This window comes from Sciurus vulgaris, assembly GCF_902686455.1.
Source record: "Sciurus vulgaris genome assembly, chromosome: 13".
NCBI classification, from domain to species: domain Eukaryota; kingdom Metazoa; phylum Chordata; class Mammalia; order Rodentia; family Sciuridae; genus Sciurus; species Sciurus vulgaris.
In genome coordinates this window covers 25,726,356-25,742,307 of record NC_136474.1, presented here as the reverse complement: position 1 = coordinate 25,742,307, position 15,952 = coordinate 25,726,356, and the positions used below count along the sequence as shown (strand labels likewise).

Genomic DNA, 15,952 nt, shown 5'->3' with positions numbered 1-15,952 from the left:
GGGTTTTTCCCCCTACACCACAGGGAAGGCCAGGCTCCCATACTCAACGTCTCCTCCTGGTCCCATGTGGCTGTTGGAGCTCCAGTCATTACACCCATTTTCCAGCCAGCAGGAAGGAAGAAATAATGACTACTCCCTCTGCTTAAGGTCCCTTCTCTGATGTTGGATGCGGTTCTGAATGAAAGCTTAAAAGTCAGGAGTCTATGGCTAAGGGAGAAGGGGAGAACAGAGTGGAGCTGACTACCCACCCTGCCACCATGCCCTGGCAGCTGGGACAGGGCTTCACTGGGCACAGATGTCTATACATGCAGAGTGGTATCAGTCTTCTGGCCCTTGGGGAACCCCGAGGGAGAGACAGCTGTCCAAGTGGGCAGGGCTAGATCAAAGGACCAGACCCAACAGAGGAGGCTGGGGCTGGCTTTCTGCTGCTCTCTGTCCATCTGCACAAAGGGCCAGCTCGTCCCGCCGAGCGAGTGGATGGCTCTGTAAGCTCTGTGACCGGCTGCACGACACTTCAGATGGCAGATGGCCATAACTCAGTCACTCCCACTGGGTTCCTGGAGTCCAGAGGACGTCTAGGGCAGCTGGGCCTTGCCCTGTGGCCTTGGGCATGTGACTTCTCTCCGGAGAACAGAGTGAGACCATCACGCACCTGCACATCACCAGCCCATTATCATCCTTGACCCAACCGTGGCCTGCTCCCGGGGGCCCTGCCTGGAGGCCTTGGCCAATCTCCTGACGCCCTGACCCTCCGCCCTCCTGTCTTCGGCATGGCTCCCCTTCACCATCCCAGCCTTCCTCCCTCTGTCCTGGGAATGAGGAGCTTGCGCCCCACACCACCTGCCTCTGTGCAGGACCTTGTAGGAGTCGCGATTCCTGAAAATACCTGCTGGAAACGCAGCCCCCGCCTGCCGTGAGACCAGGTCACAGGCTCTTACCCTGGGTGGAAGTGGAAGGGCCATGCCCAGTACTGGCAGCGCCACAGCTGCCCTGGTAGCAGGCATGTGCGGGCAGCCCGGGAGGAGGCAGGAGCTGCGTGAACATGCCGCCCTGCCTCCTGCAGCTGTGTCGCCTGGGGCATGCCACGCTGCCTCTCCAACCTGTTCTTGCTCCCTGAAATGGAGATGGCATCCTGCCTCCAGGCCACTCAGATACAGAACGGGCACCGACTGCTCCCCAGGCTCCCTGCTTGTGAAAATGTGGTCTGTGTGAGCTGCGGGCACCTAGCAGCTGCAGCTTTCTACCACGTTCTCCTGGTGGTGACAGGATAGCAGGTGAGGGAGAAGAGCCCTGGCTTTAGCTCTCTTCCTTCAGGGCTGACAAAAACACCCTGTGCCCTGCAAGGACCTCCCCAGCATGGCAAGCCCAGATGCAAAGATCAGTGTGCACAGCCGCCCGTCTGTGCACATGCACAGCGTCTCTGTTAGAGCCCACAGGGCTCAGCCATGGCCCTTGCTGGGCCCTCCTGCTCTACATCCCTCCAGCCACTTGCGCTTGCACCCTTGGATCCTGGTCAGCATCTGGAGCATATTCTGGATAGTTCACTGGCTCAGCATTTCTCCAGGAGACCTGGAAGCAGGTAGGTGGCCAGGACACACAGGGCACTGTCCCTTTAAGACTCGTCCTGGGTTGGGTCCAGCAAAGGACAGCCTGGTAAACAGCCCTGAGCACAGCAGGGAAAACGCACTTCACAGGCAAGTGGGATGACACAGCAGACACCAGGGGAATCCCTCACTGCAGACAATGGGCAGCCCCCAGACAGCCCGGGCAGCTGGGGAAACAGGCTGGGGGAGAAGCCCTTCCCCAGGCCCAGGCGGCTGGCACAGAGCCGGTTTACAAACCCAGAGTCTGATTTCTCAATTGTCACCGCCACAATCTTCCAGTCTTCTCTTGGAAATGGGAAATAACACATCTCACAGCTTGGAGCAGCCAAAAGGCCCCGAGGACAGAACAGGCTCTGATGTGGCCCAACACCTGGGGGCCTTCCCGCCTGCCACCTTTGGCCCCGCAAAAGACTTGTTTTCTCTGTGGTCTTCCCTCCCTCCAGGACCCACCTCCTGCCTTGGCCAGGGTCACCCACGGGGTGGAGCTTGGCCCCTACAGTGACCACAGGGGGAAGTTTGTGTGTGGACGGTGTCCACATGTGAAGATATGGGTTTCCAGCTCTTCTTGGACAGTGGGGTGAGGGATAGTGACCTGGGTTATGTGAGAACAGTAGTAACCAGGCAGCACTGTTTCCTCAGCTGTAAAGTAGGCCCCAAACATCTCCTCCTGCAGAAGTGCTGGACCCTCGGCTGTGCGCTGGTGCAGGGGCACTGTCCTGCCTGCCCGCCCTCCACACCCTTACCCTGCCGCCTCCTGTCCCAATGGGAGGCTTGGGAGTCCCGCCTGTGGGCCATGGGACTTGGGGGCTGTGATCAGAGTGAGCTTGCCTGATTCTCCCAGGGTGGCTCCAATGCACCCTTGACCCCCAGAAGCCTCAGATGGGCTGAAGAATGAACACACAGGGAAACGGAGGCCAAGCAACCAGCCCCCACCACACAACCAGTGGGGGTCAAGTTGGAATCTAGCCACTTTGCTGGCCCCAGACTGCCCCTCCCCTCAACAGACATGCCAGGGGTCAGGAGCAGGGCCTGGACACGGGAAAGTGGAAAGTCCCTTTTTCTAATAAATCCCCCAGGGTGACTTGCATTTTCTGTGCCTTCGGTTTCACTTATAAAACTCGCCCCCTCCCCCAGCAGAGGCAAGGCGTGGAGCAGGGAGGGCGAGCTCGGGCCTCGCAGGAGAGGCAGGTGCTGGGTTCCAGGGCCCACCAGAAGGCTGCCTGGGTGGAGCTTGGGTCCAGTGAGGTGGGAACGGGACAGACAAGCTTCTGCACTCCTGGGGACAGTGTGTCTTCTGGGCTGAGTTCCTGGGCTGAGTTCCTGGGCTGAACCTCTCCCCTGCCATGCCTCGGTTTCTTCCCCTGGTCGGTGAGGGAGGAGAATGGCCACTCCCCAGGGTCCTCAGTAACACAAGAACCAATGGCACCAGGCCCCACACGCTGCTGGCCTCTGTGGCTCTTGTCCACTCTCTGTCCCTCAGCTCCAGGAGTAGGGGCCCTCTGCCTCCTTCCAGCCTCTGGCGCCTCCCACAGGATCTGGCACCCAGGTGAGCTTGGGCACCACCGTTGAACCTCTGTCCTCTTCATCTCTTTTGGGGAGGGGAAAAAAGAGACCAGGCTCTCACATGGCCTTGACCAAACCCTAACCTTAGGCTAAGAACCAGTGCAGGAAGTGACACACAGAGATTAACCATCTACTGGAGAGGACAGGGCTGTAAGGTGGTAGTTCTGGACCCTGCCTGGCCTAAGGACAGGGACACGGGTCTGCCCACTACTTCAGAAGGCTGTAGGGGAGGTGTGAGTAAACCCCAGGAGAGAAGGCACACGTCTGGGGTGCAACCTGTGAAGGGGTGCAAAAAGCAGCTGAGTCTGGGAGTGAGGTCAGGAGAGGGGAGACTAGGCAGCTGGCCTTCACCCCCGCTTCCCCAGGCTCCTGAAGCCCGGTGTCGCCCTGGAAGATGACGTTTCCCTCTCCCCTCCGCCCCCCGGAAGAGGTGGCTCCGATTGATCCAAGGGCTGGGGATCCGAGGAGCTCTGTCGGCCCAGCACTGGGTGCCGCCCAGGGGCAGAACAGCGGGCGCATCACCGACGCCCACTCGGCCTCCCTCCCCGCCATCAGTCTGTGCTGGAGGCCCCTCAGCACCCCCATTTCCCACGTAGGAAAGCGAATGACCACGAGTAGGAAGCCGCGTGCCCCCAGTGGCTGTGCCAGCGGCGGGCACCGTGCAGGAGCTGCCGGCGGTCTGAGGGCGAGCTCCACCCGGGAGAACCCCGGCCCGGGCCGGGCCGCAGCTGCCACGCCCGCTCGCCTTCCAGCGGCGCCGGGCAGTTTGCAAAGTGGCCAGGGAAGGGCTGGTTCTTGACCTCACTTAATACGGAGGCGTCACCCAGGCTCGGGGAGGTGCTGCGGCCGGGCACGTGAGGGCCCCCGGGGCCACCACGGGACGCGGCGCCTTGCTGACCCCGCCGGGGGACCCCGCGTCGGCCACTCGGCGTAGACCAGGCCCGCTCGCGCGGAGAACTCCGGCCCGGCCCCGCCCCGGCGGAGGCGGAGTCTGGGGGCGGGGCCGCGGCGCGGCGGGGCGGGGTGGGCCGGGAGGCAAGGCGGGGCGGGGGCGGCACACAGCCCGGGATCCGGCGGCAGAGGCACCGGCGGGCTCGGGCCCGGAGCTAGGCGGCCCGGGCGGTCGCACCATGGACTCGGGCGCCGAGGAACACGAGCTCAACGGCGACCTGCGCCCAGGTTCGCCCGGCTCTCCGAATGCCTCGGTAAGACCCCCCATTCCCGCTGCTGTGTGACCTTGGCCCGAGTCTCCCTCTCTGGGCCCCGCACCCGCGGTTCCGCGGGCACCTGTGAGCGTCGCCTGGTGAGCTCGTCCACTCTGCGTGGTGGTGAGGGGCGCTGCGCCACAGCGACGTCCTGCCTGATCTGTCCGGGACCCGCGCGGTGGTCCCGGGGGCTCAGGCCACCCCAACCGGGGCGCAGGGGCTCAGGGGCGCGGGAGGACTGGTGTGCTGCCATCCGCGGCTCCGCTCTGCTGCGCGGCGGCGGAGCTTGGGCGCTGCTCCCGGAGCAGGGACGGCCTCCCCCACCACCCTTCTAACTTCAGCCTCGTTGCCCCGTCTCCTCCTGCGTGCCCAGGGGTGGGCGGAGAGGAGTCACAGCATCTGGGCTCCAGGCCAGCAGTAAGCAGACGGCTACGTCACAGGGTGACCACTTTGTCGGATGCTGCCCCATAGGGGAACCGCAGCTCCACTCACCTGCCCTGAGAAACAAGTCACCCACTGAAAGCCTTCAGGGTGTCCCCTGGCGGGCCCTGGCGGGTCCTAGCGGGGCCTGTCCAGAACTCGCCCTGCAGGGCCAGGGAAGGCTGTGAGCAGGAACCAGGCATTCTCCGCCGTCCTACCCCCAGTGTTGGAGGTACACCCTCTTCCTGAACCTCCTCCCCACCTGACAGTCCCTGGCAGGCCAGGGCTGAGCAGGCCAGGGAGCCATCCTGGCCTGGCCCTCTGGTGACTTGTTGACTTTGGATATTTTTGCATATTCCGACCCCCCAGGGATGGGGGAGGAGAACCATGGTCTGGCTGGATTTTCCAGGCATGCTTTTGGCACGATTGGGGCAGAGTGACCAGTCTTAGGCGTATTCCTTGGGGGCAGGCCATGTTTGGGAGGAAGGGCACCAGCTGGGAGTGGGGTCAATCCTGGAGCTGCACACGTTTGCCCTGGGTTAGAGATGAGGAAACAGGACTTAGAGGAGTCTTGGGACTTGCCTAGGTGTGCAGGACTGGGCCCTGGCTCCGCCCCAGTGTGTGAGCGCTTTGGAGCAGTTGGCAGACGAAACCCTTGACTGTGTCCATTTACCTTTTGGGTAAATGATCTATACATGATCTTAAAAAGGGAGAACAAATGATCCGTGATGGCCTTTGAGGACATGTCTTAAGCAAATAAAGTCAACAAAGAGGCAGGTGACCTAGAAACTGGTGTAAAGGAAGGGATTCTGCTCGCCTCCCACCCTTGGCCTTGCCCAGACTATACCCTCTGCTCAGCACCATCTCTGCTCAGCTCCTTAGGCATCAGGGTGGGCTCTGCCTCCCAGGGGTTCTGGGTGGATCTTGGGCTCGAGGGGTCATTATTTTGACTCTGGGGACCAAACAGAGAGAAGCAATCTTCTACCCCTATCTCCAGTCTACCTTCAGAAATCAGAGAGCAGCCCAGACGAGGAGGAAGTGAAGGCCAAGGTGTAGGAGTCCAGAGGAGCTGGAGGGCTACCACACTGTGTGGTGGGGAGGTCAGGCATCCTGTGGAGTCGATGATGTCAACGCTGGCCCAGGGTGGGGAGGAAGGCAGACAGGTCTGACCCTCCGACTGTATGGAGGGTTCCTAGGCAGAGGTCACAGCAGAAGCAGTCTCAGAGGCTGGACCACCACAAACATGCAGGCCGGGTGGGAGGTGGCGAGCTGTAGAGAAGCCTGGTAGGCCCATCCTGGGTCGTGGGGACCTCAGGTCCCCAGCGAGAGGCTTCTGTGAGGAGCAGTCAACCTCCAAGGCTCTGCTCACCCAGCCGGCTCAATGCCTTGTCCCCCGCTGCCCTGGGCACATTGCCTTGCCGTTTCTTGGGCACATCACGTTAACACTCTGCCTCAGTTTCTTATCTGCAGATAGCAGTGCTCCCTCCCAGTGACGTCATGGTGAGTCCTGTGTGCTGGTCTACAGGAAGTGCTTGGAGCAGGGCCCAGCACGCAGCGGCATAGGCAGCTTTATAACTTCCCACCTGCCACAGAGACCCTTTCCTGGTGGTGACCCCAGGCAGTGTGGCTTGGAAAGAGCAGCACCTTCCCCAGGGTGGGTCCTCAAGGGGAGCCTGTTTCCTCTTCTATAAAATGGAGCACTGTTGCTTGCTTCCCAGGTAGCTGAGCTGTGCCTCCCCTGCGGGTCCTCTTGGGCCAGGCAGTGGGGAAGCTCCACCATGCCCCCTCCCACATGCCTGGCAGCCCTGGGGCCCTTCCGTGAGGATCAGTGTCTGGGGACTGAGCGGTTTCTTCTGTAAGTCAGCTCTCTCCTGGCTGGCAGCAGGGGAATAGTAAACTCCAGTTTTAATGTGGAAATGACTGATGCATTTCCACATGATGCAGGGGCATGATGCAGGGGGCAGTTCTGCACTGCACATTGCAGAAGGAAGATGGCTGGGAGATAACCCGGACACGGCTGGGTCACAGCCCTCTGGTGCCACCCCACTCCTGCCACTCATGGTCTCCAGGGCAAGGTTCGTAATGCCCTGTCTCTAGCCTCCAGGCCACTGACCTGTGCTCACACTTTCCATCTGGGGCCTGCGCAGCCTCAGTGGGCCCAAGAGGTTTCCTTTCTCTCATTTCCGCTTGGTTGTCAGGTCCTGAGACTGGCAGGGCCTTAGCTGAATTCTAAAGGCGACCCTGTGGGCCTCAAGGTCACTCCTGGTCAGTTCTGAGCCCAGAGGAAGTGCTGCTACCCAGCCCAAACCATAGCCCAGCTGCTAAGAGGACCCCACCTCCTGCACTTCCTGCTGGCTCACTAGGGTTTCCTGCCGGGAATGCAGACGTGGAACCCAGAGACCCTCAGGCCCTGCTTCCTGGGCTGGTTGAGCATGAATAGCACAGGCACAGGCCTCAGAGGACTGGACCCCGAAACCAACCCTGGTGGCTTCATGCCAATCCGGGTTGGGGGGACAGACCCAGCAGTGCCACCCCAGCATGGATGAGAGATGCCCAAGGCCCACAGAAGGTCCACAGTGGCTATGGGAGCCCGATTTTCAGGTCTCCCCAATATCCACTGGTGCCTGGCTGAGCCCAAGAGGCAGGCCCTTGAGCAGGCCAGGCTGGAGTCTAGCTAGACTTGGACTTCTGGTGACCCAGGGCAGCAACTTGACCTGCTGGCCCCTTGGGTTTGCTCAGCCCAGAAGGACCCATGCCCAACTGTCCCTTCTCTTCTTTGTTGCTGTTTTCGTTTGTGTGCAGTTAATTATGTGCTGGTAGAGCTTTTAGGGAGGAGGCAGAGCCTATCACAGTGGGGACAGCCATGTGTCGGCTGGAGGAACTCCTTGCCCCGTCACCCGCTGCAGGGCACCCTGACAGACATTGGAGGCTGCCATTTCTGTCCTTTCTATATGCCTATCTTTCTGTTTTGCAGATGAGAAAACTGAGGCATGCAGCTGTCATCCTGCTGGTCATTGGGATGGGGATGAGAGAGGAGGTGGGGTGGCAGCCCCAACCCGGCTCTGGGCCAGCTCTCTGTGGCAGCAGCTGGTCTGTGGGCCCAGCTGGGGCCACAGTCCCCCAAATCAAGCCCTGGGAGCCCCATAGCCCCCACTGTGCTATGGCCAGGCCAAGCTGTGGGTGCAGCAGGCCTGATCCAAATGCCCTCTGGCCCAGCTCCCCTCCCGCTGGAGCTGTGGACAGTCAGGTGCCTGGGACCACATGACCACAGAAGGTAGCCCCCTGCATGGGGCTGGCCTTCCGCAGGGTTTTCCCCAGCGCTTAGAGGAAAACGGTCTGGCTTCACCCCAGCTTCCAGGTCTGCTGTGGTTTCAGGAACTCCTGTGGGCTCTAGGGACACATTAACCAGGCTATTTGTCCCCTGAACTGCCCAGGTCATGGGCACAGGCCCCAGAAGGAGTTTCTGGCATGCTTCTGGCAGCGGCCAGGCTTGTGGGACTCCCTGACCTGTGCTCGATAGCCCTATCTGCCTGCCCATCTTGGGGCGGTCGCCTCCTGGGCCCAAGGCCAGGCACCCCCCAGGAGGCCTCTGTGCAGTCCCCTTCCCCAACCACATGAAGCCCCCATCAGCCCACATAGCCTTGGTGGTTCCTCCGCCCAGGGTGGACACCCATGGTGTGTGTCCAGCACAGCCCTAGGCTCAGGGCACTCAGCCTGGGCTCGACTTCTCATCTCCTCTCTGAGCCTCAATCTCCTGGTCCCTAGGAATGGACAGTAATGTCCCCTTCCATTCAGTAGGTAAGCAGGCTTCCCAGGGTGTGGCCCCAGGTCAGCAGGTGGGGAAACTGAGGCAGCAGAGGGCCTCAGAGCCAGTCTGTGGGGAGCCAGGGCTTGAGCCAGTCCAGGGACCTCCCCAGCCTCGACCCATGGCCCAGCCTGTGCTTCTTGTCATCTCAGAGAGTGAACAGGAAGCAGATGGCCAGGTGGGCCAGAAGTACCCTTCCCCAGGAGGGACAGTGGGTTGGGACCTCTGCTGGCCCCAGGGCTCTGAGCCACGTGTGGTGTTTGCTTCACAGCCCCGTGGCACACGCGACAGCCAAGCTCAGAGTGGGACTCACTGTCCTGAACCTGGGGCAGGGGTCCCAAGAGCTCTGCCCCACAGAGCAGCCCCGTACCCTGGCCCATCTTGACAAGGACCAAGGAGACAGTGCTGTCATCGTCTAGGGCTCTGAACCCTGGGCTGGGTTCAAATTCCAGCCAGTCCTCTCTTGCTGTGTAGCTTTGAATAAGGAGCCTCCCACCCGAGCCTCAGTTTACCCCCTGAAGTGGGTATGAGGACAGAACAGCAGGGCCGCAGGCTCCCATGATGGAGGTGCTGAGGGCTGAGGTCAGGAGGAGGACCTGCGATCTGCTGCTGACAGTGCTCATTCATGACGGTGTGGCCATGAAATAGCAGTTCAGAGGAGCTCCCTGAGAAAGGCACTCTTCCCCCTACCCAGAGACTGCCATGCTCAGCTCGGTGCACGTACACGTTTGTGTGTGTGTGTGCCGTTTGTGCATGTTTGTGCGCATGTGTGTTGTGTGCATATGTGTATGTGCATGCATGTGTGCTTCTATGAGCCTGTTTGTGTGTATACTGGGCACATGTGTGCGTGTGTTTATGCATGTTGTGTTACATGAAGTGCACCTTTTATATGTGCATCCAAGTTGTGTATGAGTCAGTGTGTGCACACGTGTGTGCATGTGTGTATAAGCATGTGTGCCCTATTGTATGAATGTATATTGTATGCGTATGTCTAGAATGACTATTTTGGGTTTTTGTGTTATGCATGGTGTGCTGATGTGTATGTGTTTGTGTGTGCATTCCATGTGTGTATGCATGGTTGCGCACATGTATATTGTGTAGGTTCATGTGTGTATATCGTGTGTATTTGTGGGGTGTATGTTTATGTGCATGTGTATCTATGTTCATCTATAGAACCCCTTCCCCAAACAGTGGGAGATCTGTATGTGACCTTTTCCCTTAAGGACAGATCCTGGGATGGGACGTGGATAAGCACCGGGGCAGCCCGGAGGGAAGGCACTTTGGGACTTTGGGTTTAAGAAACGCGAAGCACATGCCTACTGTAAGGCAGCAACCTCGGGATGCCCCGCACCCAGAGGAGCATGTATGTGGCAGGGTGTGGCCAGCTGGATGGCCTGGTGGAGGCAAAGCTGGAGGTGACCTCAGTGCCAGGCAGGGCCAATAAGCACAGGCTGTCCACACCCAGACCCATGCAGTCTGGGAGGTGTCCAAGGAGTGCAGCCACCCCAGAGGGGCCTCATGGGCACCTGCAGTGACCCCAGTGCCACACTGGGACCGGGGGCTGGTGCTGGCAGCTTTCCTTGTGCGCACTTCAGTCTAGAATTGACCCAGCTGATGCCAAAGACAAGTGGTTGGAATGTTCCAGCCCAGGTGCAGGCAGCAGAGCCCAGCTGCATCTCCCACGCACCTGCCCGCCTCTTAGACACATTTAAACCTAAAAATGCATACCACCAAAACAAAACTGCCCTCTGCTGGTCTGCTGCCTCGGAGCTTGCCTGCCTGTAGAAAGTGGCCGTGTGATGCCTGTGTCCACCCTCCTGGCACCTGCAGCACAGACCTCCTACCCCTGCATCTTTCATGAGTTTGGAAATGGGATCTCCCTCCTGGAGAAGCTCCAGGAGGCCACCACCAGCACTCGGCCATGGCCCACTGCCTCCTCTCCAGTGTCTAGTCCCTGGGGGCTATAGAGCAGGACCAGGCAGCCCTGGACAAAGGACCAGACTGAGGGGTGGTGAGATTTTTGTGGTGACTAGGAAGGGATCCAACCAAGGCAATTTGAGGGGTGCTGACTGGCTTCACTGAAAGAAGTCAGACACCTGCAGGGGCCTTGGAATAAAATGGGCTGGCTCAAGAGGTGACCTCCCTGGCAGGAGAGGGCTCTGTCCTGCTAGGGGAAGTCACAAGAGGCTTCCTGGAGGCAGGGGTCTCTAGGCATGACCTCAGAACATGAGGGTCTGTGGTAACAGGGAAGGGTGCTCGAGGTGGAGGGAGCTGCAGGCCCCTCAGGCCTGACTGGGTTGGGGAGGTTGGAGGAAGCTGGGGAAATGGCATCCAGGGCTGAGTGGAGGCCGGGACCTGCCCTGAGATAGGCAAGTGACGTCACCAGGTGGCACACGCTATAGAGAGGAGATCAGAACGTGTATCCCTGTGTTCTTCCTGTGAAAATTAAGGAGAGTGCTAGGTTTGGCTGATGCAACATGCCAAGGCATCTGTTGAGTGCCTGCTGTGTACTGGCAGACTCTTGCTGCCCCGTGTCATTGAGCAGCTTGCAGCTGGGCAGCGTGGCCAAACCATTCTGCAGGGTGTGTGGAGGGTGTGGGCGGGGGCCAGGGCAGGACCAGCCTTAGGGCCCAGCCCAGGAAGGCTTGTTTCCAGCCTGTGCAGTGTACAGGGATTTGTCCACCCACACACCATTTCCCTTCCTGGCACCGGGCAGGAGCCCAGGCCCTGAGGGGTGGGGGAGAGCCCTGGGCACAGCAGGCAGGGAGGAGCACCCCTGCATTAGGCAGGTGACAACCGGAACCCCAGGGTGCATGTGCTGAGGTTGCTTTTCCTTCCCTCCGGGGCTTTATCCCTGGCCTCCCCTTTATAAAGGCAGGGCACACTTAGAGTAACGCACCTGCTATGGCCAGGGCAGCAGAAGCCCTCAACCCTGGGGGGCTCGGCCCACCCCCTCCCTGCTGACCATCACCCTCCCCACTGTCCCCTCCTGCTGATTAGCAACCCCCCTGGGTCCCTCTCTAAAGCCCCCTTCTTCCCCTGCCCCACTGACGGTCTCCTCCCCACAGCCGCCCCGCTGGGGCTGGAGGAACCAGCCCATCAACATGAACCATTACGCCAACAAGAAGAGCGCAGCCGAGAGCATGCTGGACATCGCACTGCTGATGGCCAACGCGTCCCAGCTGAAGGCTGTGGTGGAGCAGGGCCCCAGCTTCGCCTTCTTCGTGCCTCTGGTGGTCCTCATCTCCATCTCCCTGGCTCTGCAGATCGGCGTGGGCGTGCTGCTCATCTTCCTGGGTAGGAGCCTGGCTATCAGCTCCCAGTGTGGGCACCCCACCCTGCACACCCGGCTCTCATGGAGCTGCCCTCCCCAGCCCCTGGACAGCAGGGCACACTGTCCAGCACCTGTGCAAGGCAGAGTAAGGGTCGGGGCTCAGGTCTGGGCCTGTGGGTGTCAGTGTGCCTGCTTCCCCAGGTCCTGCCAGCTCCCTCCACCAGCAGCCTGTGCCAGCCAGTTCTTGTAGCCCTGGCATCAGCCAGGCCTGCCTTGGTGACATGGTCCAGTGACAAAAGAGTAACCAAGTTACACAGGAGGCAAGAAGGGTCCATGGGCCCAGAGGTGAGGAAGGACCCTCGCCCAGGAGGTGAGGAGGAACCCAGGACCCTGACCACTATCTCCACAGACAGAATGTCCAGCCATCCCTGTTGATTTTGAACAAAAACCCAATTGTAGGTTGTACCCTCTGGTGTTCCAGTCATCCCCAAACCGAGTCACTAAATAACATCCCCTTGACATCAGCCCAGCTTTCTCTGGCAGGCAGACAGATGGACCAGAGGCAGGCAGGAAGGTGGGCTGGGCCCTGTGGAGCCCCGTGAAGTGTTGCCTGTTGGCAGCCCAGGCCCAGGCACCCTTGGTCCTTGTCCAGAGGTGAAATCCTTGTCAGGAGCTTTGCTTTGCTTCCAGGAAAGTGTGGCCCTCCTGGGGCCTGTTTCCACCTGGACATGGGTGTGATAGAACCTTGGGTGGGAGGGAGAGTCCAGAGAGAAAGGTGCAGGAGGACGCAGCACTTTTGCTTTAGAAACCAAACCCGGTCTGGCTTGATGACCAGGAACAGCGTGACGTGAGGTGCTTGGCTTGCCTGGGCTTCAGTTCCTCATGGAGAATGGGGGGGCTAGAGAAGAGGGCCCCCAAACCAGGGGATACACTCAGGGTTTTAGCAAAGCAGGTTATTTTTCTCTGGGGACAACACGTTCCTGTGTCTGGTTGAAGACCCTGTGATGTCCACACAGTGGAGTCCCCAGTGGGTTCTCCTCCCAGGCCTGGGTCTGGGCTGCCCTGGACACCATCTTCTCCCTCTCACCCACAGTCAAGTACGACCTGAACAACCCGGCCAAGCACGCCAAGCTGGACTTCCTCAACAACCTGGCCACGGGCCTGGTGTTCATCATCGTGGTGGTCAACATCTTCATCACGGCCTTTGGGGTCCAGAAACCTGTGATGGACGTGGCACCCCGGCAGTAGGGCAGCCAGGTGAGCCAGGAGGGAAGCATGGGACCCCCAGCTGTGAACCGCCATGGAAGTCGCTCAGGGGAGCCTCCGGCTGGCTGTCCTTGTCACCCTTTTCTACCCCCACATGGTTTCTACCTAGTCACTGCCTTGAGCCAGGCCTGCCCCTCCCCCCTACTGGCTGCTTGGGGTCCAGTGGTCACAGTGCTTAGATATGTTTTGGAGCTACCCTTTGAGTTGGTTTGGTTTGGTCTGGTGGTGCTGGGGAAGAACCCAGGGCCTCGTGCGTGGTGGGCAAGTGCCCCACCACTGAGCTTCACACCTGGCACCTGGAGCCACCCTTTAAACACCCAGAGAGCGCATGCAAAAAATGAGATTTGAGAATCAGGGGCTCTGGCCCCACCACGTTAGCCACACCCAGCAGGTGGTGCCTCATGTGAGCCTTCACCTGAGAAAGTGGTCTCCTGCCCACCCTGCTGCCTCACAGAGGTGGCATTCAGGGCCTTCTCGCATGGAGCCCCGTGACACCTCACCTGCCCTTGCTGGGCCTTGGAGGGTCTGTGTCACACCCTGCTTGGGGCAGACCCTGGCCACGTGCAGGGCAGGCTGAAGCCAGCACCTCCCCGGAGAGGGCGAGTGCTGCCCAGGCACACGGAGGCAGGACAAGTGGGGAAGCCTGGGTGACTCAGGCCGAGCCAGGACCGTACACACCACGGTCATGTGACTTTGGTCAGGAACTGTGGACACCGCAGTCCTCATGGCTGAGGGCCAGAGATAGCCACATCCCCTGTGGGGACACACTGGCCCCAGTTCTCTGGCTATGAGCCTAAGGCTGCTCTCCTGCTGGGCTATGAAGCAGGTAGCGTCTGCTTTGCTGCCTGGTTTGTTGTAAGCTGTCCTTCCACAGAGCCCCTGGTGCCATCCTGACCCTTCACACATGGCATGACCAGGCCACTTATTAACCATCTGCTCTGTGGCCTGAATGCAGTCCTTGACCCTCCCTGAGAATGGGTCATCTGCTGGGTTCTGAGGCTTATGGGCACAGGGCCCACTCCTCCTGGCCCCTGCCCTCCATGGTATCCTTGGGGCTTCCTAATGGGCCCAGAGTCTTGGACTTGGTGGGTGGCTGTGGTCACTGCTGCCTGACCTCGGTGGGCCAGACTTTTACATCCTGACAGGACCCAGGATGCCGTACTTCAGAGGAAGAACCAAGGGTCTGGGGATCTTGACGACTCAGCCGGTCAGAGGAGCCCTTCTCTATGGCCCTGAGGTGCCTGCGGCCGGTCACCAACGTGTGCTTAGCACCCACTCCAGCCGGGGCCACCGCTGAGTGCAAAACTCACACCTCCTCTCCTCTGTCTAGAACCCTGAATGGCACCTGTCCCCCAGCCTGGCTGCCAGACCCCAGGAGCCACCGTGCCCTGAGACATCCACCGGTCTACGTGCAGCACTCCCCAGACCTGCCAGCGCCCAGGCTGGTCTCGCTGGACCACGTCCTGGGATGAGCCTCCGTTCTGACTGTGACTGCCACGTGGGACTGGATGCAAGGCCCAGGAGGTCAAGGCGGCACAGCCCCAGAGACGTGCAGCAGGTCCCTGGAGCGGCTGGGCGAGGGGCCAGCACTGGCCTCTAACTCAGGACTTTCAAGAAGGACAGGAGATTCCCTCCCTTTGCCGATGCACCAGCAGACCCATTTCCCATGGGGCCTGCCCAGGTGGCTCTGGCAATGGCTGCCTCTGCCATTTCCTAACTGGGGACCCTGGACAGCCAGCACCACCTGTTGGCCTTAGTGCGGCCACCCGCTCTGATCTCCGTGCCTGGGCTTAGCAGCCATCAAAAGGCAGCCGGGCCCATGTGGGCCATCAGCGCTGCCTGTGCCCTCCACCAGCAGTGGCCCTGCAGAGCCCCAGCCCCTCCTCAGGGGTCCAGACCCCACTTTCTAATCAGGAGTGACCAATGACGTTCATGCTTATCCCTGCCGGGCTCCGTGCACCATCCTCCCCTCGTGGGCCGGGACCCTGCCTCGGCCCCTCCTTGCAGGGCCTGGGAGCAGTTTCAGCCAGGGCTGCCTTCCCCAGAACGCTGGGTTCGGGAGCTCTTTGGCTCCCAACTTGACTCAGGGTGAGATTTAGAGGCAGAGAGGCCAGGGTTTGAGGCTCAAAGGCCTTGCTGCTTTTATTTCTTTATGCATATGCAAAATCACAGAAAAGTTGCAAGAATAAAGAATTCCCTTAGACACTTGTGAACATCTTGCCAAGTGTGTCCTTAGCCGCCCCAAAACCTGCACCACTGGCCTCCATAGCCACAGAGGAATACGATGCCCAGACATACCCATACTGGGTCACCTACTATGCATCCAGGGTGTGAGGCCTGAGTGCCACAGGCTCTGGGGGCCCAGCCGCTTGGTGTACTTGGACTGCCGAGTGCTTCTGTGCAAAGTGGTAGAAATGGGGCCTCTGCTGGCCCTACTAGAGCCGTCCCATCTGCTCTGATATGTGCGACAAGTGCTCACTACCTTGTCCCCGTGCCCAGGGACCCTGTTGTGTCATTTGTAGCAACATAAAATAAAGCCTTGCCCGGGACCCTGCATGACCTGTGCCACCCCCGTCTAAGTTCAGAGCAGGCGCTCTCCTTCCACCCGGCCCTGGAATGCCCCTCAGGCCGCTCAGGTGAGGCCTTTCCAAGATGACTGGCCTGGGGTCCGGGGGCTGGAGGGTGGCTTGCGCCAGGGCTGCCCCAAAGTGCTTGTTAACTTTGGGACTTGGGTGCTGGATGATGGCCATCCCCCCCAGGGAGCTGGGGAGGGCAGCATGTGGGATGAGCCTGGGGCACAGCCACACTATCCCTC

General features: G+C 60.2%; 1 protein-coding gene across 1 annotated transcript; it reads left to right on the top strand.

Annotated features, from left to right (window-relative positions):
* The first annotated feature begins 4,212 nt into the window (after positions 1 to 4,212).
* On the top strand, positions 4,213 to 15,693 carry NINJ1 (ninjurin 1). Its single transcript, XM_079108960.1, has 4 exons — positions 4,213 to 4,372; positions 11,666 to 11,894; positions 12,965 to 13,128; positions 14,468 to 15,693. Exons 1-3 carry the CDS (start codon positions 4,298 to 4,300, stop codon positions 13,117 to 13,119), a joined length of 459 nt encoding a protein of 152 aa, XP_078965086.1. The 5' UTR covers positions 4,213 to 4,297; the 3' UTR covers positions 13,120 to 13,128; positions 14,468 to 15,693.
* The last annotated feature ends 259 nt before the right edge of the window (positions 15,694 to 15,952 follow it).

Coding starts and splice junctions, on each gene's coding strand:
- NINJ1 (XM_079108960.1), top strand. CDS start 4,298: ATGGACTCGGGCGCCGAGGAACACGAGCTCAACGGCGACCTGCGCCCA. Junction 4,373..11,665: donor CCGGCTCTCCGAATGCCTCG/GTAAGACCCCCC, acceptor TCCTCCCCACAG/CCGCCCCGCTGGGGCTGGAG. Junction 11,895..12,964: donor CGTGCTGCTCATCTTCCTGG/GTAGGAGCCTGG, acceptor TCTCACCCACAG/TCAAGTACGACCTGAACAAC.